The sequence below is a fragment of the Monodelphis domestica genome, chromosome 2 (genome assembly GCF_027887165.1).
Source record: "Monodelphis domestica isolate mMonDom1 chromosome 2, mMonDom1.pri, whole genome shotgun sequence".
Taxonomy (NCBI): domain Eukaryota; kingdom Metazoa; phylum Chordata; class Mammalia; order Didelphimorphia; family Didelphidae; genus Monodelphis; species Monodelphis domestica.
The window spans coordinates 146,276,635-146,301,741 of NC_077228.1; the positions used below are offsets into that span (position 1 = coordinate 146,276,635).

At 35.3% G+C, this 25,107-nt stretch overlaps 2 protein-coding genes across 5 annotated transcripts in view; one reads left to right on the top strand and one right to left on the bottom strand.

Annotated features, from left to right (window-relative positions):
* Positions 1–25,107, top strand: part of RGS7 (regulator of G protein signaling 7) — a 742,720-nt gene that overhangs the window by 260,567 nt on the left and 457,046 nt on the right. The gene's annotated exons all lie outside the window — the stretch shown is intronic.
* Positions 18,941–20,503, bottom strand: LOC100020581 (lupus La protein homolog). Its single transcript, XM_056816078.1, is given in 2 exon segments — positions 18,941–19,972; positions 19,975–20,503. Coding segments are annotated over 2 exon segments (1,215 nt in total). The 5' UTR covers positions 20,489–20,503; the 3' UTR covers positions 18,941–19,271.

The following is a 25,107-nucleotide window of genomic DNA, read 5'->3' on the forward strand; positions in this document are numbered from 1 at the left end:
CTCTGTCTCTCTCTGTTTCCCTGCTGTCTGGGTGCCCCCATGACTGGCTCAGGTTGTTTTCAGGGTGCGGCCTTCAGAATAGTCGGCACTGGGGTCCTTTTGCTGGCTCTTAGGTTCCCTCTGCTGCCTTGGACTCAGAGCTCTGGGTTGGGAGGATGGGTCCTGGGACCTTCCTTCTGCCTATCCCTTAGATCCTATTGATCTCAGGTTCTGGCTTTTAGGAGGTTGTACCTTTTGATCCAGGTCCAGGAGGAGGGTTCCCAGGACCAATCCTGTTGTTTGTTTTGAATTTCGGTATCCTAGGAGCATACAGTTTAAGATTGGTAAGGAAGGGGTTTCTGGAGATCTGAACTTTAGCTCTCTCTAAGCCGCCATCTTGTCCGGAACTCTCCTCACCTCTTTTTAACCCATTTCTTTCTCTCTAAAGTGACCACTGCTGTCACTTTAATAAAGCCCTTATAATTATCCCATTGAAATATTAAATAAGTATCTTTTCATGTCTTTCCACTTTAAGTCTCTTCTTCCTCTATTACATATTTTACATTGCAGCCAAAAACATTTTTCTTATCTATCTAGTCATGTCATTTTTCTGATCAAAATATTTCTGATATTCCCTATAGATTCCTCTTCCTGACTTGTTAAGCTCTCCACAATATCATATCACCCTACCCTTCCAACTATTATTTCCTCTAATACTCTTAATTCTGAACAAACTAGGCAATATGCTGCTTCCTGACCAGAATTTTGCTCTCACCCCTCTGTGCTTTGTCTCTGACTGTTCCCTAGGCTTGGAATGACCTCCCTCCCACCCTTTGCCTGGTGAACACCTACTCATTCTTTAAAGAACAACTTAAATGGCACCTCCTCAAGAATAAATAAATATTCTGTTTTCCACTTCATAATGCTTTGTTTTTTCTAGGAGTTGGGGTTTAAGGGGTTCAGTGGTATTCACCACCACTTAGCAGTACATACTCTCTAAATAAACTTTTTATAGTAAGATAGTCAGTATAAAAAAATCAGAGATATTCAGGGAACAAAATTTATATATGTCATGCTAGACTTTACTGAGATTGGATTCTGTGGTCCAGACAATTGTTCCATGGTTTGAAATGGGCAAGAATACAACTGCTGAGAATTCCAGCACACTTTCATGGTAGGGTTTATTCTTTGAGGCATGAGAGAATTTCTGACTTTGAATAAGTTGTTAATCCCACTGATATTAGTTCCAACAGCTACTGCAGAGGCTTCAATAGTAATGGCAGCACAAAGTGGGGTCTGGTACTTCCTTTTTTAAAAATATATTTTTATTTATTTAGTTAAATATTTTTCAATTGCATGTAAAAACAATTTTTTCACGTTCTTTTTTAAAACTTGGGATTCCAAATTCTCTCTTCCTCTCTGATCCCTCTCCCTTTAGAAGACAAGCAATTTGATATTTATTTTATATGTGAAGTCATAAAAAACATATTTTCATATTAGCCATGTTGCAAAAGAAAATAGACAAAAAAAGAAAAGAAAATAAGAAAGTTAAAAAAATGCTCCAATCTGCATTCAGAGTTTATCAGTTCTCCCTCTGGAGGTGGATGTCATTTTTCTTCATGAATCTTTAGAATTACCTTGGATCATTGTTTTTGATCAGAGCTAAGACATTGACAATTGAACATCCTTACAACACTGCTGTTACTGTGTACTATGCTCTCCTGGTTCTGTTCACTTCACATTTCATTAGCTCATATAAATCTTCCTAGTTTTTTTCTGAAACTATCCTGCCTATAATTTCTTATAGTATAATAATATTCCATCAAATCATATATTATAACTTGTTCAGGCATTTCCCCAATTGATTGACATTCTCCCAGTTTCCAATTTTTTGCCACCACAAAAAGAGCTACTGTAAATATGTTTGTATAAAATGATCCTTTTACTTTTTCTTTAATATCTCTGAGACCTATTAATGAAATTGCTGAGTCAGACTCATTGCACAGTTTTATAGCTCTTTCTTTGGGCATAGTTACAAATTGTTCTCTAGAATGGTTGAACTATTTTACAGTTCCACTAACAGTGCATTAATGTCCCCATTTGCAACATCCATCCAACATTTGTCATTTTCCTTTTGTGTCATGTTAGCCAATCTGAATGTGAGGTGGTACCTCAGTATTTTTTTAAATTTGTATTTCTCTAGTAGGGATACAGAGCATTCTTCTCTGATCACATCATTTGGAGAATTTCTCCTACTTTTTATGAAATTGACTCCTACATATTTGTACCCTACATATTTGAATAATGAATTTTTTATCTGATAAATTATGTACATTTTCCCCCAGTTTCCTGTTTTCCTGGTACATAGTAGACACTCAAGTTTATTCCTTTTCTTTTCTTTTCCCCCTCCCATGAACTCCTTTCCTAATATAAAATAGATTAATACTAAAGAAGGAAAATTCTGGACATCTAGGCACAGAATTCTCTATTATAACATGGATTCCCATTAGGGGCAGGTTTATGGATTAAGACTGCTCATTTAAATATTTAGATATTTTACATGACTTTTCTTACCTACTGTAATGTGATTATTAGTTATCAGATACATAATACAGATCTGAATCTTTCCTTCATTCTTGCAGACATAGCTGTTTTAAGTACTAAAAATAGTTTAAAGCCATATATAGAGCATTTGTTGTCTTTGTTGAAATTTTACTTCTCTTTATGACCAAGTTGAATGCTACTGGGGCATTACAGAAAACACCTGGTGTTAATGCTTAATGTCAAGTATATTTATTTAGTAAAAAATCTGGAATATGGAGATTTTCCATTTGAAAAAGGCACATTATGGGGGGAAATAGCAAAACAACAAAACCATTTAAAGGAAATGATATTGCCTCAAATGCTTTACATATTAGAACAAAGGCTTGAAAAAGTAAAACAATTGGAAGGGATGTAGTTACCTTTAAGTGGAGGACACAAATATGGAGGGGGGAGAAGCACATGAAATGAAATTGAAAGGAATAACTTTATCATTGTTTAATTTAGCTAACACCAGAATAACATAGTGGAAGGACTGGCTTTGAAATCAGAGCATTCTGGATAGATTCTGAACTCTTATTACTTCTATGGCTTTAGAGAAGTAATTTCCTACTCCTGGCTTTGAGTACCTTCAGCTATAAAATGATTTAACTCATTTTGGCTCCCATCTCACCTTGTCTAATTTCTAAAGTCCTACCTAGTTCTGCATCTACAGAATTTGTGATTTACTCTATGTCTATTACATAGTAATGTCTAGGTAGCATTTACTGTACTAGAAACTGATCATGCTTCTAGGATAGATGTTTTTCATTACTCTAGACTCACATATATACATATACACATCCTATACACATATACATTGATCTGGTTAGAGTTGCTCTCATTACCTCCTCCAAGTGTCATGCTTACTACTGATTGGCTCATTTTGGTATCCTTGCTAGATAGAATACTCTCTACCTTCTTCTCCTTCATATAAATCAGATCAGTTCATCAATGCCTTACTCCTCTATGAAGTTTATTTAGATATATTTCTTTGCTTTATTTCAGCTTCTAGTATTTATTGCTTTTACCATTCCTTTTGGTACTTTGTTTTTAATTTAGGTCACAAGTATATGTCATTTCTGCCTCATGAATGAGTCATGTCACTAAAAATGACCAAAAGTCTCTTGGGACCAGAACTCAGTTCTATTACTTATTTTATATTCCACAAAACACAAAGCCATGTATACATGGGACTCAAAAAATAATGGTTTAATCAAATTAAATTTAATTTTGCTCAAGCAAATGAAGAAAATAGGTTCTGATAGTAAGTTTTGGTCTTGTCCAGTGGGCTTTTCAACATAAACCTATGTACGTCCCTACAGAGTTGTTCTTGGCCAAGTTGATAGTCTTGTTGAAATGTTAATCATTTTCTTGAAATAGATTTATTTTAAATTAGGTATTTGAGAGAATCGCTCATTTGCTTTAATTTACATCATCCAAAAATGGAATAGCAATGATTTCCTATGCATGATTTTGTGAAAAAAAATCCTGCTATCAGGCTGAAAAAAAATCCTGCTTTGTGATTTTGGAGGGAATTCTTCTATCTTTAAGGTTCTGTACTTCTATAGGTTTTTTATTTTTTTATTTTTTCATATTTATTTATTTATTTGTTTGTGTTCATTCATTCATTCATTTGTTCATTTATTTACTTATTTATTTATTTATTCATTCATTCATTCATTCATTTATTTATTTATTAAAACCCTTACCTTCTGACTTGGAGTCAATACGGTATATTGGCTCCAAGGCAGAAGAGTGGTAAGGGCTAGGCAATGGGGGTCAAGTGACTTGCCCAGGGTCACACAGCTGGGAAGTGTCTGAGGCCAGATTTGAACCTAGGACCTCCCATCTCTAGGCCTGGCTCTCAATCAACTAAGCTACCCAGCTGGCCCCCTATAGGTTTTTTATGCTTGAGAAAGCAAGTTGGATTTGAGGCCAAAGCACTAGAAGGGTGAGAAAAAAATTATTCTTTTAATAACTAATATTTTATTTTGTAATTTTTTTTGGTATTTTTATTTAGTAAAATCACTCAGTTTGAGGCTATATGACAACCCCCAAAATTCTGAATGTGAGAATCAATTGCAATTCATGTTCCTAATGGCAAGAAACTCTTAATAAATGATTGCTGACTAGACTTACCCATTAACTGAGGGAAAATCAGGGAAACAGGTAGGGAATGAAATGTATGTGTACATTCCTCTGATCCCTATGCTTTCTTTTCACTTAAAGAAGCTTGTGATGAGGGGATTCCTAGATTTTTTTTCCCATGCTGCTGATAGGGCAAGATAGTAACAGTAGGTATTTAAAAACTATAACTGAATACATTTTCTTACCTTCCCTATTGTTTCATTAAGGTATTTCTCTCCATTAAACTTGGATGAAATATAGTTACATGGCTCAAAGGATAAAACCCTTGTCTTGGAGTCAGGAAGGCCTGATTTCAAATCCTGCCTCAAATATTGACTAGTTTATTATCCTAGGCAATTCACTTAACCTCTGTTTGCCTCAGTTTCCTCATTTGTTAAAAAGACATATTTTTTCTAAGATCCCATATAGCTCTAAATATAATATCCTGTAAGCATCCATGACAATTAGTTGACTTAGTTTTTCATATAAACTTGAAACATTCAACTTAAATCTTGATAGCCATTTTTAAAAAATATACAGATATATAAATACATATACACATGTTTATATGTGGGTGTGTATATTTGAATAAATAACATAGCTGAGTGGTATAGTGGGTAGAGCATTTGGTCTGGAGGCAGGAAAACCTGAATTCAAATCTGGCTTCAGATACTTACTAGCTCTGTGACTCAGGGCAAGTCACTTAATCCTGTTTGCCTCAATTTCCTCACCTGTAAAATGAGCTAAAAAAGGAGGTGGCAAACCACACTAGTAGTTTTGCTAATCAAGGTCCAAATTGGCTCATGAAGCATTACCTATGACTGAAAAATGACCAAGCAACAAGTATGTCTATATAAATGTGTGTATATATATATTCTATGTGTCTGAGAGCTAAGAGTTATTTCTTGTTTCTACAATGAGCTTGTTTTCTAGCAATCAGTAACCCATAATAATATGCAATTATTTGAGGGGACAATCAAAAAACCTTCTAGGCTTCTAGGTATTCTCTACTGTCCTTTGCTGATGAAAAGTTTGTAACATGACTAAGTAGCCTTCCAGATAGGAATATACCTAACATAGTTCTCTGATCTAATTTAAATGCATATGTATTTTTCCTTATGTTTGAACAAAAATTAGGGCATAGAAAATAATTAGAAAAAATGAGCAGAGTATGTTATAGTTCCTATTATCTGACAGATATGTGAAAGGGAAGTCAGGAGGAAAAGAAAATTATTTTTTGTAACCGTCCTTTAGACTCTGGGCAGCTGGGTACAATCTTTATTTTCAGTCTGAGTATTCTGCTCTGAGATTCCTCCATCTATGTCCCATTTCTGCTGCAGCCCAGGTTTCCTCTCAGTTTCTCCTTTGTGTCTCTTTTTTTTTTCTTTTTGCCACCAATTTTCTTCCTTTAAGTAGGTCCTGTGGTGGATCTGGGGTTATTCTTTGCCCATTGGTGCTATAGTTAGGTTCTTGGAATCCCTACTCCTTCTGACTATGTGTGCCTACTTTAATAAATCTTCATCATTATGTAGGACTATTTTCTGTCTGTCACTGTGATATTCCTAAATTGTTCTAAGTGTAGAGAGGAGAGTACTTGTATCTCTGAATTATAAATCCCAGGATGCCTGTTGATTTGTACATCCTTATTGCATATACCAAATTAGTGAGTATTTTGCAGGAAGATATGAAAAAGCAGAATTCCTAAGCAAAGACCTCTGTCCAGATTAAAAAAGAATCTGGCACTCATCAATTCCCACTTCAGGTTGTTGTGCCAATGGGTCATGTGTCTGGGTTCCTAGCTTCCCAGGAGCTCCCAGAAGAATTATTTAAATTGTTAGTCTACTTTGTCAATGGCTAGCCTGGGTAAACCTTACCTATGTGTAATGTTGTCAATTCAGTTTGGTTTTCCAAAGAGGTCTTTTGTTGTTCAGTCGTGGCTGATTCATGACTCTATGGACCAAAATTATCCATGGGGTTTTCTTGGCAAGAATACTACAGTAATTTGCTATTTCCTTCTCCAGTGGAGTACTTTTAAATTACATTTATGGTTATAAAAGACTATATGTATCATTTTATTTGCTCCTTTAAAAGATTTGGGGTGGTAGTAAAAGTTGTAATTTGAACCCAGATTTCTAAATTTCAAACCCTATAATTTTTATTATACCAAATGGTGTCCTTTGGCAGCTAATTTACAAACAGAAAAACCTCCAATATATTAAATCCTTCACTGACTGCTTGTTTCATCTCTTTACTGGTACTTCCTTGCTTCTCTGTGAAATTATGACTTTACTCTCAGAGAGTCACAGAACCATTCATTTCCCTCTTAAAATTGGGGTGTGGTGTTTTTTTTTTGTTTGTTTGTTTTTGGCTTATTTTTGGTTGTAATTGGTGTCATTTGGTGACTATAACATATAACCCTAGAAGCTGTGAGCCTTATAATGACTCTTTGTGTAGGAGCAATTTTAATAATTCCTGCAAGCTTTCAAAGGGATTTTCATTTTGTGCATGAGTTTGTGTTATTAATGATGAGAAGAAAGGATTCTAGTTTTTGACCAGAGGAAAGATTTGCTTTGAAAATGGACTAGAATAAAGGAAAAGAAAATGGACTGGTTCTCCTCTCCTTTTAATTTGTGCCTAATTCATCACATTTTTTTTCAGTTGTGACAAATAATGCCATATTCCATTGCTGTATTTTTAAGCATGATCTATTCTTAACAGAAAAGGCAATGAAACCCAAACTGATGTAATGAGGCAGAACATTAACAAAATGCCTTCTGATCTCTAGCAGGTTGGCTAATGAACATTGAATCTAATTTGTGTGTGTGTGTGTGTGTGTGTGTGTGTGTGTGTGTGTGTGTGTGTGTGTGCTTTGCTAGCAAAAGATGCAAAGGCCTTTTTGAAACCAAATTGGTATTGGTGTCACAGTGGAACTATTCCAAATACTTGTTTATAAAAGTAATTATTTTGAAAGGGGCTTCACTAAACTCATTAGCCATGTTTGCTTTCTTTTTTTTTTTTGAATAATGTTTTCCATAGTTTCATTTTCAGATCTGCCAGTTTGATGAGATGGAAATTCAGTAGATCAGAGACTTGATGCTGAGTGTGGCTCGAGTATGTGTTTGCTTCTGCTTCTTTTTGACTTCACTTAGTCATTCAACAATCAATTGAGTTGGTGTAGTATAGTGCATAGAAAATTGGCCTTGAAGTCAGTAATACCACCATCTATTCTGACCCATTCTGGAGAAGTGACCTTGGTCTGCAATATTTCTTCCTTTTTAGCAAATTTTTCAGGTTTTTAGTTTTGGAGGAGGTGCTAACTTGCTTTGGTCAAAGGAATTTCCTCACTTGGAAAATCCCTAAATCAATACCAGTCCCTAGTCTCTGTCTCTTTCTTACAATATTCTAGATACTCTGCTAAGTACTATACATTTAAAAATAAAATATATATACTCCAAGTATTATATTTGTAAGATTTATTAATAATAAAACTTGAAGCAAAGTAAATAAAAGACTAGGGAAACAGAGAGAGCTCACCAACCTTACATATGAAAAAGAGAGCAAGGGAGGAGTTACCTAAAAAGTTATATACAAATGTAACAAACACAAACTTGAACAAAGAAAAAAGGATTCTTGGGACAAGAAAAGAATTCTTGGAGATGGGGGATTCAAAATTTCCACTTATACAGTACCTGGGAAATAAAGAAAGTGGAAACAAATGAAAACTTCCTTTTCTCTCCAGATTACAGTCTACCCAAATCAATTGACTACTAAATTTGGTAGAAGCTCGTCTCAGAGATGGAGATGCTCAATTTTGGTGTGTGTGTGTGTGTGTGTGTGTGTGTGTGTGTGTGTGTGTGTGTGTGTGTGTGTGTGTGTGTGTTAAGGACAGCTAGCTTCCTGTAGAAGGTGGGATTCCAGGTGAGTCTTTTAAGAAGCCACCAGGCAAATTAAGAGAAAGCTGTGGAAACAGAGCATTCCAGGCATAGAAGCAAATACGAGATGCCCAGATGTCATTTGATAAGCAATAAAGACGTCAGTATGGCTGAATCATCAAATGCACGAAGGAATGTCAAGTGGAAGATGAATTGAGCAGTAGGAAGGGGCCAGGTGGTGGTGACTTTTAAATGCCTAGCAGAGGAATTTATAATCCAGGAGGTAATAGTGAGTCACTGGAGTTCATTGAGTAATTAGTTGGTATGTTGAAACCTAAGCTTTAGGAAAGTCATTTTAGAAGCTGAGTGGAGGGTGGATTGGAACAAGAGAGACTTGAGGCAAGAGGACCAGCCCTCTGGAGAGCCACCCTGGAGTCACTTATTAATTTGGTGAATTATCTAATTGCTTCCTGCTGTTTATTCATTTCATTGAGAGGATTTCCACCAAAGGACAGTGATTCTGCATGGCTTAGGTGCCATGTTGTTTGATTGATGGTTTTCAAAGAAACAAAATGAAATTTTAAATAAATCTTTATGGAAACTTGGTATTCCCTGTGAAACCATGGAGGAAAGTTAAAAAAATAATGCCTAAAATGATTTCAAATTATCATCTGCTTTTCCTTACTGTCATAGACACAATGAGACAAGGGTCAGACCCTGATGGAGGCAAAAACAGGAACAGAGATAGAAGAAATTAGAGGCAATGATGGTGACATAAAGTAAACTGTCAAGGAATTATTTTTTTCTTCAGGCATTTTTTGTTGGTCTACTTGTCAGCAGGGACTAAAACCTAACAATTCCTTCTTCTATCCTATCCCCTATTCCTATCTCATCATTTAGGAAGAATGAAACTGCATCTCAATTTAGGAAAATAAACCATTATACCAATATAAACCAATATAGATTCCTTTACATTTCCAAGAACTATTTGCCGTTTCTCTTCCTGTGTGCTGTTAGTATTAGATTCAATTTGAACACTTATGTGACTCATGAATGACTCTTGAAGAAAGGTTTTAGCAACAAAATGTATGAAGTCTAATGTGAACATTTTGCTCAATAAAAATAATGAATCATATTTGTCACACAGACGTCATTATTAGAACTACAGTTCAAGAAATCTCTTTAAAATACAAATAATGTTGGTTTATTAATAGCTGGAACTTGCAAGCAAAGATTATACTCATCTCTCCATCATTCTAGGGCTACTGAATGATCTGATTTATGAATTACCCAGACCCCTTGCTCCCATTCTTTATGTTTACAGGTTCCATTCCTCATAAGCATTTCCTTCAGAAACCTGGCATAACAGAGAAAGGAGCCATCATTGTCATCATGGATTTTTAGAAATGGAAAGGATTTAAGAGATTATCTAGTCAGTTTTTCAATTCTTCAAATATTTTAACTACTAAGTATATATAACATATTTTAGTAATATATATACATATATTTAAATTTTATAATCTAACAGGGAAAAATAAAGTATGTCAATAGACAAAGGTAATGAAATCTGAAATATTTTCCTTATCACCCCCTTATTGTCCTAGTTGTTTTTTAAATTTAAATGGGAGGAATGGACTTTAGGGAATGTGCCTTCAAAATAGTCTCAGCATCATCCACCCTTATAGCTTCCTATGGTCTTGTGCTATTAACATACAACTAGTAAAGAATGCATGCAATCTCTAAGGCGATGAATCCTTTTATCATCTAATTTCCATTTTAATTTTAATACTGACTTTTATAATCTGAACTCTGTTCCTGTTGACTAGGGACATAGACATAGGTTTATATTTTTATTATATCCAGGTTAATCTAGTTATTCTAATCTAATTCCTATTGAACTTCTAAAAATGCTTTGATTGGAGACTTATGACTAGATGAGTAGTTTACCAAACAATCTCCTATGAAGAGAAGCTAGTTGTTACAGAGGATAGAACACAAAATTTAGAGCCCCAAAGACCCAAATTCTAATCCTACTTTAAACATTTTTTAAACCTTAACCTTTTTCTGTCTTAGAATCAGTACCAAATATCTATTCCAAGGCAGAAGAGTGGTAAAAGCTAGGCAATTGCAGTTAAATGACTTGCCACATAGCTAGGAAGTGAGTTGAGCCATATGGCTTTCTGTCCACTGAGCTACCTAGCATCCCTCCAAGCTAAGACTTTTACTACCTGTGTGACCCTGGGCAAGTAACTTAATTTGTGCCTTGGGACAGAGATAAGGACTAGAACTATGATTTCATTGGGATATGGAAATCTGAAGTGAGGAAACTGTCTTCTAATTCAAGTATGTAACTACCTCCTTTGCAACCTATAATCTTATAGAGTTAATTATCTAATGCACTGAGAGAGTAGGTCACTTATCCAAAGTAATTCAGCCAATACTGGTCAGAAGTGGGATTTGAATCTAGGTCTTATTGATTTCAGAGCCAACTCTACTTACTATACTATACTAACTCTAATCTCAAAGAATTAAAAAATAAGGAGAAAAAAATGAGCTCAGTATTACTAACCAATATTTTGACTAAGTTTGATGAACACTTCTGTTGTAAAGGTTTGCCAAGCCCTTTTCAGGGCTTCTCATCCACCTGTAGTGTCCACCTTTCTCTAGGCTCTATGATATTATATTTTCATTCTTCAATTACTGCTAAACTCTAACCATAGAGAACTCATCTCTCTTCTGGGAAATGCCTGGAATGATCTTCTCTTTCCTCTATTCCTCATGGATTTCCTCATTTCCTTCAGTAATCAGTTTTAGTATCAACATCTGCAGGGCACTTTCCTGGCCCACCCTTTGTGATGTCTTTTCTTATAATGGTTCTTTTGTATTTGCTTTACATACGTCTTTTATATTTTCATATATGTATATGGTAGTTAACACTAATATAGAATTTTAAGGTTTGTAAACCTTTACAAATATCATTGAATTTTAATGTTGAAACAACCTGCTGAGATAGATACAAATATTTTCCTCATTTTACAGATGAGGAAACAGAGGCACCAACTGATTAAAATAAAAAGCCAAGAGTCACCTAGCTAATAAGTGACCAGAGCTCAATTTGACCTCAGGTTTTATTGATTTCTGGTGCAACAATCAATCAATCTACTGTACTACCTAGCTACCATATTGAAGAGTTCCGTACAATGGAAATTCATTGAAGGAAGGTGCTGTTTTACTGTTGTTTTTGTAGAACCAACTCTTGTCACAGTGCCTGGATATTAATAACATTTTAGTAAAACCTTAAATGCTTATTGATTGATCGATCCAAATAGGTTTCATGTAATCTATGCTACATATGGGTAGCTTGGTGAGGCAGTAGAGAAAATTCCCTGTAGGTAATGAGGAAGAGCATGTGATTCTGGGTAAGTCACTTAATCCTATTTGCCTTAGTTCCTCATCTATAAATTGAGCTGGAGAGGGAAATAGCAAACCAGTCCAGTATCTTTGCCAACAAAATCTTAAATTGGTCACTTAAAAACTCTTAAAGAATAGAATGAACAACAAATACCACATTTATCTTCTGTCATTTTTCTTTAGCTGAATAAGCCTACACCATTGTCACAAATCCACAACTAGTGTATTCCTCCAAGATGCATACAATGCTCTAACTTTGTGACTTCTGCAACTTTTGTGTTTGTCCTAAAAACAAATTCCTCCTATCCTATTCTCATGAGAAAATGTATCATATGTTCTTTATGGAAAGTGAAAAAGGCAAAAAGATTGAGACTTTAAGTCAAGAGAACTAGATTCAATTTGTAACTCCCAAATTTATTAGCTACATGACCCTGGGCAAGGTAAATTGTTTCAGTCAGATCTGACTCTTTGTGAATCCATTTGGGATTTTCTTGGAAAAGATACTGGAGTGGTTTGACATTTTTCCTTCTCTAGTTCATTTTACAGATGAGGAAACTGAGGCAACTTGCTCCTGGAAATAATCATGTGCTGCAGGAACAATTATTGCCTCCATTTTATAGAGGAATCTGAGACATAAGTTAAGTTACTTGCCCAGGGTCACACAGCTAGGAAGGGTCTGAGGACAGATCTGAACTCTTCCTCACACTCTATCCAGTGCACTACTTACCTCTCCTTAACTACTCACCCCTAAGCAACTTCTTACATTTTAAGTATCAATTTCCTCATCTGTGAAATAGTATGAATGAATGATAAAACAATAAGTATTTTCTAAGTGCCATTGTGCTAAATACTGGAGATGCCAATATAAAAGCAAGCCAGTTCTAGGGAGTTTGCAGTCTAGAAGGAGGAAATATCCATTAAAGAATAAGGACTAGGGAAGGGAGTTTTAGTCTGATGAGTCACTGGCCTGCATAGTTATTGGTTTACTCTTTCCAGAAGCAATGGGCAGTATTAATTTGGTTACTGTTCACAGAGGAAGTAAGTGGAGAGGGTGACTTAGATAGTAGGTGGACAGAGAAGTTTGTTAGATGGCGGATGGCAAGGTGATGGCCAGGGAGAATTCTTGTATAGATTGTGAAGTCTGATCTGGTGTCAATAGCTAATTTAGCTAATTACACATAATAAACCAAACACATTAGGGCAGGCTAACTCAAGATGATAAGTAGAGTATGTATATCATCTCAGTAAAAGGGCTTCTATGGAGAAAGCACTCTGTGTACCCTAAAGTGTTGTGGCACCATATAGACTGGATATTAGTAATAATATCCAGTTTCTATCCCATCTGTCTGAGAAAAAAAAATGTTCTTTTGATACAACTGCTAACCTTCTAATTTTTGGAATGATAGGATTTGAAACCATAGTAGAGATCTCAAAACTCCCTTTTCTTTCACATTACCCCATGTTCTAGCAAAGCCACTTAAATCAGTTATACCCCCCTAGTGTTTGGACTCTTATCTCTGAAATGTGGCTTTCTATCCTCCTCATATTAATGTCCTCCTGAGAATAATCATTATCCTTCCCAGGCTATTATTGCATATCATGCTTACTATTTCTAGCTCTCTCCGAATGTTAATTTCAATGGGCCTAGAAATCAACATCTTAGCTATTATCTCTGCATTAAGCCAAAATTACTACCCATGGTGAATAGAAGCAGCATTCAAATATTTCCTAAAAGAGCATCTATGCAGCATCCATTAGCTCTGATTAGTGATGCATGTGTCCGCACAATAACAAGAAATCCAGAGGAAGGTCCCCAGCATGCTGGATAGGGCCACTCCATAGACTATCCTCCCTTTCTGGAATACTCCTTATCTCTATCTTTTAGAAACCCTGATTCCCTTCAAGGCATGGCTTAAATATTACCTGATATTACCTTTCCAAATCTGCCTTTAGCTCTTAATGAAGCCTCTTGAAATCATTTTGTTCAGATGAATATGGGATCCCTGAATTGGTTGTGTGCATTTTAATAGTGCTATTCAAAGTTATAATTTCATAAAATATGGAGACTGATTCCAGTGTAAATATACAATGCAGACTTCAATAATGCAACAACTTCCAGATATTCATGCTTTGCACTAAACAGGATCTAGCTTATTTACTATTTTATATTCATGCTATTTCTCATGTATAAACTTCTTGGGAGAAGCTGGGTAGCTCAGTGGATTGAAAACCAGGCCTAGAGACAGGAGGTCCTAGGTTCAAATCTTATCTCAGACACTTCCCAGCTGTGTGACCCTGGGCAAGTCACTTAACCCCCATTGCCTAGCCCTTACCACTCTTCAGTCTTGGAACCAATACAAAGTATTGATGCCAAGATGGAAGGTAAGGGTTTAAAAAATATATATATATATATATATATAAACTTCTTGAGATCAGGGACTATCAGATCCTCAGGGCTTACTTAACACAATTCCTACCAAATAAAAGGTGTTTAATAAATGTCAATTGAATAACCATAATCCTAGAACCCTAGATCTTGTAGGGGCCTCAAAGACCATCTGGTCCAACTTGTTTGTTTTATAATGAAGAAACTAAGGTCAAGGATAAATGAAATGACTTTTCCAAGGACACATGAGTAACAAATGGGAGAGATGGGATTTGAACCCAGTTTCTTTGAACCCAAAGCCCCTATTATATTTTGAGTTAGATTGATTTATAGAAGCACATGGATGAGTCATAAAGTAGTAGAGGATGAATTATTCTCCATATTACTAGAAAGAGTATCTTAGTGAGATCACACACTCATAGAAATGTTAAAGCACATTTCTCCAGTCAAGGAACACATAAGTACCAGATGCTTTCCTTAGTTGTCAGTTCTCATGACCAATAAAACTAAGCTTTGACTCACATGGTAGCACAAGATGTTTCAGTATACATTAGTGTAATCTCATTACAGTAAATAAATGAAAATTAAGTTTCAATTATATATAAGCTATCACTAATAATTCTTTTCATGATGATGCCTCACTCTACATGTGCCTTTCCTAAATGAATCAATTCCTCAAATTCTTATGGGCATTTGTAATCTCTCCACTGGGACAGATTTGCAACTGATCCATCCTTCCTCATTCTCTGTACTTCTTTCCTGTATTCTTTGATAAATACTCCACAGAGCATCAAAGTGACTCTGTATCTTTTTATATTTAGGTGGAAGGTGACACCTTAGTTGTCTCTCATATTACTTTCACAACATGAACAATTAACCTTTTCCCCCAATCACACATGCCTTTGATGCTGCCTTTTATTCCACTTATTATGTTCAGGTCATTGTTGGTTCTATGCTCTAGGCTGCCTGTGTCCCCCATTGATTTTTTTGTCCATTACTATTGTGATTACTCTAAGGCTAAAGAAGGTAATGATAAAATTTTTGAAAATAGTGGTATTATTGTTAAATGTCTCAGTTGATAGAAATAAGCCAAATGAACTGCAAAGTGAAAACTCTTTGTAACCCAGAAGAGATTTTCCATCACAAAGGACTTATCTGACACTCAAGTACTGATAATATGATAATTGTGCTATTATAATTTTATTAATAATATGCTATGTAATATCATCATCTTGATAATTAATTCTATAATTATTATATTATCAAGTGCTCTTCTTTTGAAGTTTTCATTCAATGTAACCTCAGGAGGCAATGGAGTAGAATAGAAAGAATATTGGACTGGGAATCAACTAGGACTCAGTTTGCTATGTTTTGGTCTATTGTCCTGAAAATAGTAATCAAGTTGGCCCAGTAGGTAGAGCACCAGTTGTGGAGTCAGGAAAATAAAATGTAGATATTAATTATATGTTATTTATTAGCAAGTCACTTAAATGCTATCTCCTTCCATTTCATAAACTATAAAATGGGATTAATAATAATAGCACCTACTTCACAGGATTATTGTGAGGATCAAAATAATTAATATTTATAAATCTCTTAGCTCAGTCCCTGACACATAGTAGGTACTATATAAAAATCATTATTTTTATTAGATATTATTTTTGATATTTATATATCCTTATGGAAGCACCTTTCTGGAAAAAAAAAAGTACATGGAACTCTCTTTAAGGTTCAATTTTCTGTTTAATTCACAATGCCAGGCTTCTATCCTAGAAGACTCCCAACTAATTTCTATGCTACTGCTTGCATGTTATGGAGTGAACCCTTTGGACACCTTCATCTTCAATTCCATATCTCAGAGAGCTTTGTTATACTAGGGATGTTCTGGAATCAAACTTGAACCAGCTCAGGAGAGCCCATTATTAAATTTTTAGTTCAAGCATTTATGCCATAAAAATGGATAAATTCTGTTAATTGAGGCTTTATTGTTTCACTGATTATTTAGAATAAAGAATGTGATAAAAATGATAAAAATGCAGATTAGTTTGTAAAATGTCATGCATATACTATTTCTTCTACCAATATCACTACCAATCACTATCACTACCAATATGCTCTTCTCTTACACCTTCAGTTACCTTTACTTTAATTTAATTTAAACATATATTACAATCAATACCAGAGACTCTTTGAGCCTCAATTTGCTCATCTATTAAAGGAATAGATTAAGAAAAATAATAGCCTGACATTTTATCTGTCTTGTACGGCCAATGAAGCATTGTGATATAGTGAGAAATACAGCCGAAATGAATGCAAGACTTGAATTTAAATCCAGCCTCTGACCTTTATTTATTTTATAACCATGGGCAAATAAATAGCATTATAATAATGATAAGATAATATTATTGAATAAGATATTATATAACATATGATTACAGCATTATTGATAAAATCATAATAGAATAATTATACTATCATTAATGCACTAAAAGAATGTGATATATTAATTTTAACTTATGATTATCATTATTATAATAGCACATATATAGCACTTTAAAGTTTTAAAAAATTATGTTTATAAATATTACCTGATTTGATACTTAAAACTCTGTGAGACTGATACCATTATTATATCTATTTTACAGATGAGAAGTGGAAGGAAGTAAGCAGAGGTTCAATACTTGTCCAGGGGCACATAGCTCATAAATGTTTGAGACTTGATTCACTAGCTGCTTTTTAATCTCTGAGCCTCAGTCTCTTCATCTGTTAAAGGGGTATAAGACCACCTGTTGTACTGTTTTTCACAGATTTTTTGTAGGAATCAATTGAAACCATGTTTTTAATGTGACCTGCAAGAAAACTTAAATCTTTTTTAAAAAATAGAGCATTATGGGTCCAAGATAGTTGTTTTAAATGATATATTATCTTAAAGTTGAATATTTTAGAATTCATTAGTCTGATTTCCACTGAATTCAGGAATCTGGACTACAATAATTTTGTCAGGTTCACTTCCAGGCTCTATTTAAACCTTTTTATTGATAAGAAACTTACCCCCTACCACACCTTTTTTCACAAGGCAGAATGGTGCTGTGGAATCTTAGAATTTTAAGTCAGGAGATCTATGGTCAGGTTTTAGAAGCTCCACAGTTGCTTTTTTCTTTCCTTGGTCAAATGTGAGATGGCAAGCTTTGTACCATTTCTTTTTTGATTCGTTATAAATCAAGGACATTGCAAATTAGTAAAGTCTTACATGATATTGCTTAGAGTTGATGGAATTTAGAGAATATCTAATTAACCCCCCTTATTTTAAAGATGAAACTTTAGTTGAGAAAGGTGAGTTCACTTTTCTAATGCCAAAACAGGCAGGGAGTCATACAGTTGATGTTCAAACATAGCTCCTAGTCCTCTACAAATAACATTTTATAAGTATGAATTAATATTATTATCAATTATATTATTGAAATGTAGTTATTATATCACCTTAATTTCCAAATATATCCTTCCCTCTCCTCTCCTCGGAGAGACTTCTCTTATAGAGATTGGGGCAGAGATAAGGACTAGAATTATGATTTCATTGGGATATGGAAATCTGAAGTGAGGAAACTGTCTTCGAATTCAAGTTAGCACCTACCTCCTCTGCAACCTATAATCTTACAGAGTTAGTTATCTAAAGCACTGAGAGAGTAGGTCACTTATCCAAGGTAATTCAGCCAATACAGGTCAGAAGTAGGATTTTAATCTATGTTTTACTAATTTCAGAGCCAACTCTACTTACTATACTATACTAACTCTAATCTCAAAGAATTAAAAAAATAAAGAGAAAAAAATGAGCTCAGTATTACTAACCAACATTTTGGTCAAGTTTGATGAACACTTCTGTTTTAAGACCTTTTCAGGGCTACTCATCCATCTGTAGTGTCCACATTCTCCCAATTCTTAACTGTGGCTCCAAGAACACTGACAAACCAGGCTGAGGGTAACTTTTTGGCTTCAAACATGTTAATGATTTAGGGAAATGTCTATGCTAATTATATGAAGACTTCTACCAGAAGAATGGGCAGATGAGGACAATTTGTTCCAAAGGCCATGAAAATGACTGAAGTAAGGGATGTGGAGCACTTAGAGCTTGGTCAGACATGTAAGACTTCCAGAGCTTTCACTTGCATCCCAGGAGATCACCAGTCATCCTCACCTCACATTTGTCTGGCCACTGAACTTTAAAGACTCTGGAAAAGAGAATGAGGCTGACAACTTCATGCAGCTCTGCCTCACTTAAATCCAATTCACTTGCAAGTCAAGATATTGCTTAGTTATGTCATAATGGAGAACAACAAATTGATTTGCAAGAAGAATGAGAGAATGTAAATATAATGACAGAAGAGACCCCGTGTACTGTTAGGTCCACTTGTAATGTAGGGATGGCTTGAAGGGAGGTAGTACTGCTCCCTCTGCCTTTCTATAAGAGAGACTTTAATTCCTGCTAGGAGGGAAAGAAAGAATTCAGAGCCAGAAGCCACTCGGCTCTCTTCAGAGGGAGGAGATACTGGGCTAGAACTTATCTTATTTTAGAGGGCACTATTACTTCTTTTTTTGCCTTTTATATAGCATACATTTTATTTGTTGGTATTTCCAGCATTACAGAGCCAGGCTTCACTGAAAGAACCCTTTCTTCTGATGTTCAAATCAATGTCTGAAATGCCAACATTTGATATACTGTGAACAAAATTATACATATAAAAAAACTATCCAGATTGTGTAAGGATACCTGGACAACAAAAACAAGTTAAACAAAAATAGTCTTTCCTTCTACTTTAGGTGGATATTGAAGTGGATTTAATTCAGTTTTCTTTTTAAAGACCCTAAATTGGAAACAGCTTAAAACTTATTTAAAATGAATAAAAATTTATATCAAGCTACTGGTCTCCAGCTCCATTTTCTGTTTTCAATTGTTTTGGTGCAGATTCTTCGTTTTTAGTTTCTTCTCGTGTCCTTTTAAGGGATCCTCCAGCATCACCATTTTCCTGTTCTACATCACTATCAAATTTTGTTTTCTTGCCTTGGAATTGTATTTTTCCTTTATTGGGGGTGCCCTGGACAGCTTTACCACCTCTTCCTTTTCCTTTAAATTTGCGACCTTTTGATTTCAATTTATTTAGGGATTCCTGCTGATCTTCAATGATTTTTTTCAAAGCTTCTTTCTCCATCACTCCTTCTAATACTTCCAATGTTACATCTTTGTTTCTCAATTTTAAATATCCACTATTTGCTTCATTAGCTTTTTCCAGTGCTTCTTTTGCCTTTCCTTTAAAAAGGATTATTTCCTCTTTTGCTCCTCTGATGAAGTCTATCCATTTTATTTCTCCATAATTAGAGAAACGTGTGTGAAGAACTTCTCTACAGATTTGATCATCTAAATCACCAGAAAATTTTAGCAAGCTTCCAATTTTTTCATCCAGGGATTTCAGCTCAGCCTCTTCTGCTTGCTTCTGTTTTTCTTCTTGTTCTTGTTTTGCTTTTGCTTTAGCTTCTACTTTATTTTGCTTCCTTTCTTCATTCTTTTTTGCAAAGTAATCTTTCTTAAAGAGTATCAGCAGCTCTGTATCTTTGTATTTTGTCCAGGGGTTTCTATAAACTTCTTGGCAGATTCAACACTATCAAACACAACAAATATTGATCCCTTACATGCTTTATGTAATGTTTGCCTCATCTGTATATTTTGTACTTGACCTTTACCTTCTAACCATTCCTTTATGTCATCAAGGGTTGCATCTGTTGGAAAACCTTTAACATAGATGGATCTGTTTTTCACTTCATTTTTATACTCATCTGTTACTTCAGGGAGGGGTTTGCTTGGAGATCTTCTGATTTTAGTTTTGTCCTCACTAACTTCCATGTGTTCTGCCTTTGTTTTCTTTAGATCACTTCTTATTACATCAAAATCTTTTGTTAGTTTGCTTAATCTGTTGAATTTGATCATTATTTCCAAAGGTACCCAGCCATCGTCTATTTTGATCTGTTCCTTTAAAAATTTGTCCCGTGGAAAGTTAAAGTCACCAAAATAGCAAGCAATTTGTTGACAAATTTGGGACTCCAGATCAGTCATTTTTTCACTGTCACCATTCTCAGCCATTGTGGGAGCCCGCAAAACTCCCAGCAGTGAGTTTTCCTACCAAGGAGGGGTATGAAGTTGTGGTTCCAGGTCTCATTGCCTCCATACCGAGACAGCATATGCAGCCAGTAAGAGGCAGCACTGGCTCTATTACTTTCAATCATTAAATTCATTCCATTATTGGCAGAGGGAATAGGACCTCAACCTCTATATCTAAAGTTTGACCCTTTTTCTCACCAAATACTAATTCCATAATGAACATACACAGCAAATAACAAATAAATTTATCTATCCAAATGGGTAGCAAAACAGAAATCAAAGAAAGTCTATTGAATATATTCCAGGCAATGCTGAGTGAAGGAGCTCCTCTACTGAGAGCGAAAGAACTCAGTTTAACTAAGAGTGAGAGTTCTAGATCTCCTCCAAGGGAAACACCTCAAAATTTCTGGTGTAGCAAACTGAACATGTGACAGAATGGAGACAGCCAGCAATATTCATGTCTTCCCAGGGTTTTTTACTTTTTTAATGATGATAACTTTATTTTTTTTATTTTCATTTTTAAATATTTTTCCATGGACACATGATTCATATTCTCTCCCTCCCTTCTCACCTCCCCACTACTGAAGCTGACAAGCAATAGCACTGAGTTATATATGTGTTCTCATTTGATACTTATGTCCATAGAATTCATTTTTGTAATAGAACAATCTTTTAAAACCCAAACCCCAAATCATATACCCACATAAACAAATGATAAATCATATATTTTTGTTCTGTGTTTCTAGTCCCACAGTTCCTTCTCTCGAAGTGAATAACATTCTTTCTCATAAATCCCTCAGGATTAACCTGGTTCATTTCATTACTACTAGTAGCAAAGTTGATTGTATTTGACTGTTCCACAGTGTTTCCGTTTCAGTGTATAATGTTCTCTTGGTTCTGCTCTTTTCATTCCATATCAGTTCATGGAGGTCTTTCCAGCTTATATGGAAATCAAGCAATTCATCCCTTATCACACAATAGTATTCCATCACCATCCTATGCCACAATTTGTTCAGCCATTCCCTAATTGAGGCGTGTGGCTATGAATATTTTTGTGCAAACATTTTTCATTATTATCTCTTTGGGTACAAACCCAGTAGTGGTATGGCTGGATCAAAGGACATGCATTGTTTTAAAGCCCTTTTGGGGATAATTCCAAATTGCCAAAGTCTTTACCTTCAGCTTTGTGAAGTGGGGTAGACCTTTTATATCTGCTTTTTCAGAGCTGGAAACCAGAAGTACCCAAAGAGACTTTAAGCTTGAAGTGTATAGAAGTGGCCAGAATTCTAGCGTTCATCGTCTTTCACCAATTCTTTCTGGCTTCATATATAGGGCAAAGCATTCATCTCCACCTTTAGAAAATCTGGTATCAATTAACTTTGGGACAGGGGTTACATTTGAGATAGACTAAAAGAATTATTTCCACTTGGGGTTATGATGAAATCCCAGAATAGGTTATTGCAAGGCTTTTTTGAATATATTCACAACTATTCCACACAGAATCCTAACAGTTTCTCTTATTGTCTGTTTGAATGGCTGTTTGGACTTTCAGGGAAATAGAAGAAAGAGATTTCCAGTATTTTTATTCCCCTTTTCCTTTGTAACTAAACACATGATAATCAGTTGCATAAGGAGGTCATGGACATTTTTCTGCCTTTACTGTCCTAACTCCAAGCAAGAATCTCGACTGGCCTTCTGCTATAGGACCAGGGTTAGGCACTCTGAGACCCAGTTTGGAGATCATCTAACAGGAAGAATAAAGCTTGAATTTCTATTTTCCTTAGCCTTTTAATGTGATGGTGAATCAACTCATCATTTTCATTGAATGTGACACCATATTTGCATAACACAGATATTCACGAAAGGCAATAGACTACATTCTTAACAGAACCCTTGAAGAGAGCTTAGTAATTACATTTATAATGGAATGAGCAATTATAACATGGAAGAAGCAGGCATTTCATCTTTTTTTCCTTCAAAACTTTAGAGTTACAAGTGGGAGGTGCCTAAAATTCAGGTTATTCAAATTTTCTGTAATTATTCAGCTTGCATTTTGCCAAGTGAAATATTCAAGGACAGGAAAGGAGGGTGAGTGTGGGAGGGGGATTATACTTTCATATAACTTACATTTTTATGTCAACCCTGTAATTTCACTGGTGTAGAGAGAATTGCTAGAGGAAAATCCTGAGGCAAATTAGCAACTGAGTCACAAATAATAGTCAGAGGATTTCCTGAAAAATGGTGTGAACATTATTTAATTAAATTTCACCATTTTACAAATGAAGAAACTGAGACCAAGAGAGGGAAATCACTGTTCTAAGTCAATAAAAGTAGTAAGAAGTATAATTTAAAAACAGTTCTCCAAAAGTAGCACTTTATAAATGCAAACTATAATTCTAAAAAAATTATTAAAATAAGGTTTTCATATCAATTTAATTTCCCATTATTCTCTCCATTTCCTGGTGCTTCTCCTGATACAGAACCATCTCTTGAAGGGACAGGTATAGGAATAGTTAGTCACCAACACTTATTAAGTGCCTAATATATGCTAGATTTTGAAGTGTTCAGGAGAGATTTGTACCCCTGATGTGAGGGCTTCATGATCCCTTTTCAAGGGATGTTTTCTTTAGCTAATGTCTAATCAGCAAACTTTCTCAGCAGGCTGTGAGTTAGATAGGATGTGTCTAACAAAGCCTGTGAAGACTTACCCTCATGAAAGAGTCAGATGAGAACAATGTATTCCCGTGGCTATGAAGTTGGCAGAAGTAGGTACTATGGAGTGCTGAGGACTTGGCTAGACATGGAAGGAACCAAGATCATCCACTGTGTCCTGATTCATCACCAGTTGCCTTGAGTTTTGTCTTGCCACTGGACTTGGATGACTGAAAGAGAAAGTGATGATAATGACTTTATGCAACTTTGCCTCCTTTAAATCCAATTTATGATTATTTAAAAGACATCTCCAGTGATGTCATTTTGGTTCTCTTAGAAAACAAAGGTCAACATCCAACCAACTATACACCAGGCACTGTGGTCAGTATAGCAGATACAAAGAAAAACAAAAGAGTTCTTGCTCTCAAGGAATTTGCTGTCTAATAGGGAAAACAAAAGATTAACAACATTCTGTAGTTCAGATATCTGCAGGATAAACTTGAGACAATCAATAGAGAGAAAGTACAAGCACTCATGGAGATCTAGAAATATTCTTAGCTGAGACTTGAAGGAAGTCAGGGAAGGAAGAAGGTGGAAATAAGCAGGGAGAGACTTCTAGGCATAGGAGAAAGCCACTGAAAATTCATGGTGTTGGGAGATGATGAAATGTCTTGTTTGATGAACAAGAAGGAAGCTATTGCCATTGTATCAGAGAGTACCTGTTAGAAGGGAAGGATGGGTTGCTGTCTTCATGGAAAGTGTAAGAAGACTAGAAAAATAGGATTAGGTCAGGTTATGAAAGCCTTTGAATATGCTAAACAGAGGATTTTATATTTGGTCATGGAGATGATAGGGAGCACTGGAGTTTATTGAATAGGTAAGCAGAAGTTATATGTTTAGACCTTCACTTTAGAAAGATCAATTTGTACCTATGGGGAGGACAGATGAGTGGAGAGACGACTCAGAGAAAAAAAACAATAGGTAATTGCAATAGTCCCAGCAATATGTGATTATGAATATACCAGGATAAGGATTTATGATTTTAATGGTATAGGGAATTCCTCCTCTATGGGGAAACTCCCTCTGCCAATGAAGGTTAACACTATTTCTTCAATTTTTGGTAGTAGAGAATAGCCTGTGGTAACAAACAATTTAATAACTTATTCAAAGCCACCCAAGCAAGCTAGATGTTTCAATGGATAGAGTACTGGTCCTGGAGTCAGGAAGACCTGAATTCAAATCCATCCCCAGACTCTTAATAGTTGTGTAACCCTGGGCAAGTCACTTAACTTCTTTTTGCCTTAATCCATGGGAGAAAAAAATGACAAATCACTCTAGTATCTTTGCCATGAAATTCCCATGGACAATACTGGCATGCTGTGTCTCATGAAATCACTGAGCATCAGATTTTACTGAACAACAACAGAGGCTAGATGTAAACTGAATCTTCCTCAGGTTCTGCCTAGATGAACTAGGTGGATAGAGCACCATGCTTAAAGTCAGCACTAAAGTGAAATCTTACCTCAGATACTTACTAGCTGTGTGACTTAAGTTACTCAACTGCTGTCTGCCTCAGTTTTTTTTTCAGACATAAAATATAGATCATAATAGCACCTATGTCCCAGGGTTAAGAAGATTAAATGAGATAATATCCATAAAGTGCTTAGTGTCTAGTATGTTCAAACTTAATGAATGTATGCTTCCTTTTCCTCTTCTTCCCAATAGTTGGCTCTTTATCCATTAAGATGTGCTGACTCTAATATACATATAATTCCATCAGTTCTATGCTATCCTCAAAAAATGTAATTTGAAATATTAACTACTGCCTTTTAGGGTCTTTATTATGACCATTATGATGTATTTTTCCGTTTTACCCTATCCTAAACCCCCTACATGATAGGCTTATTGAAGTTTTGAGTGTGAATGAAGGGTTGGATGAAGTAGAATAG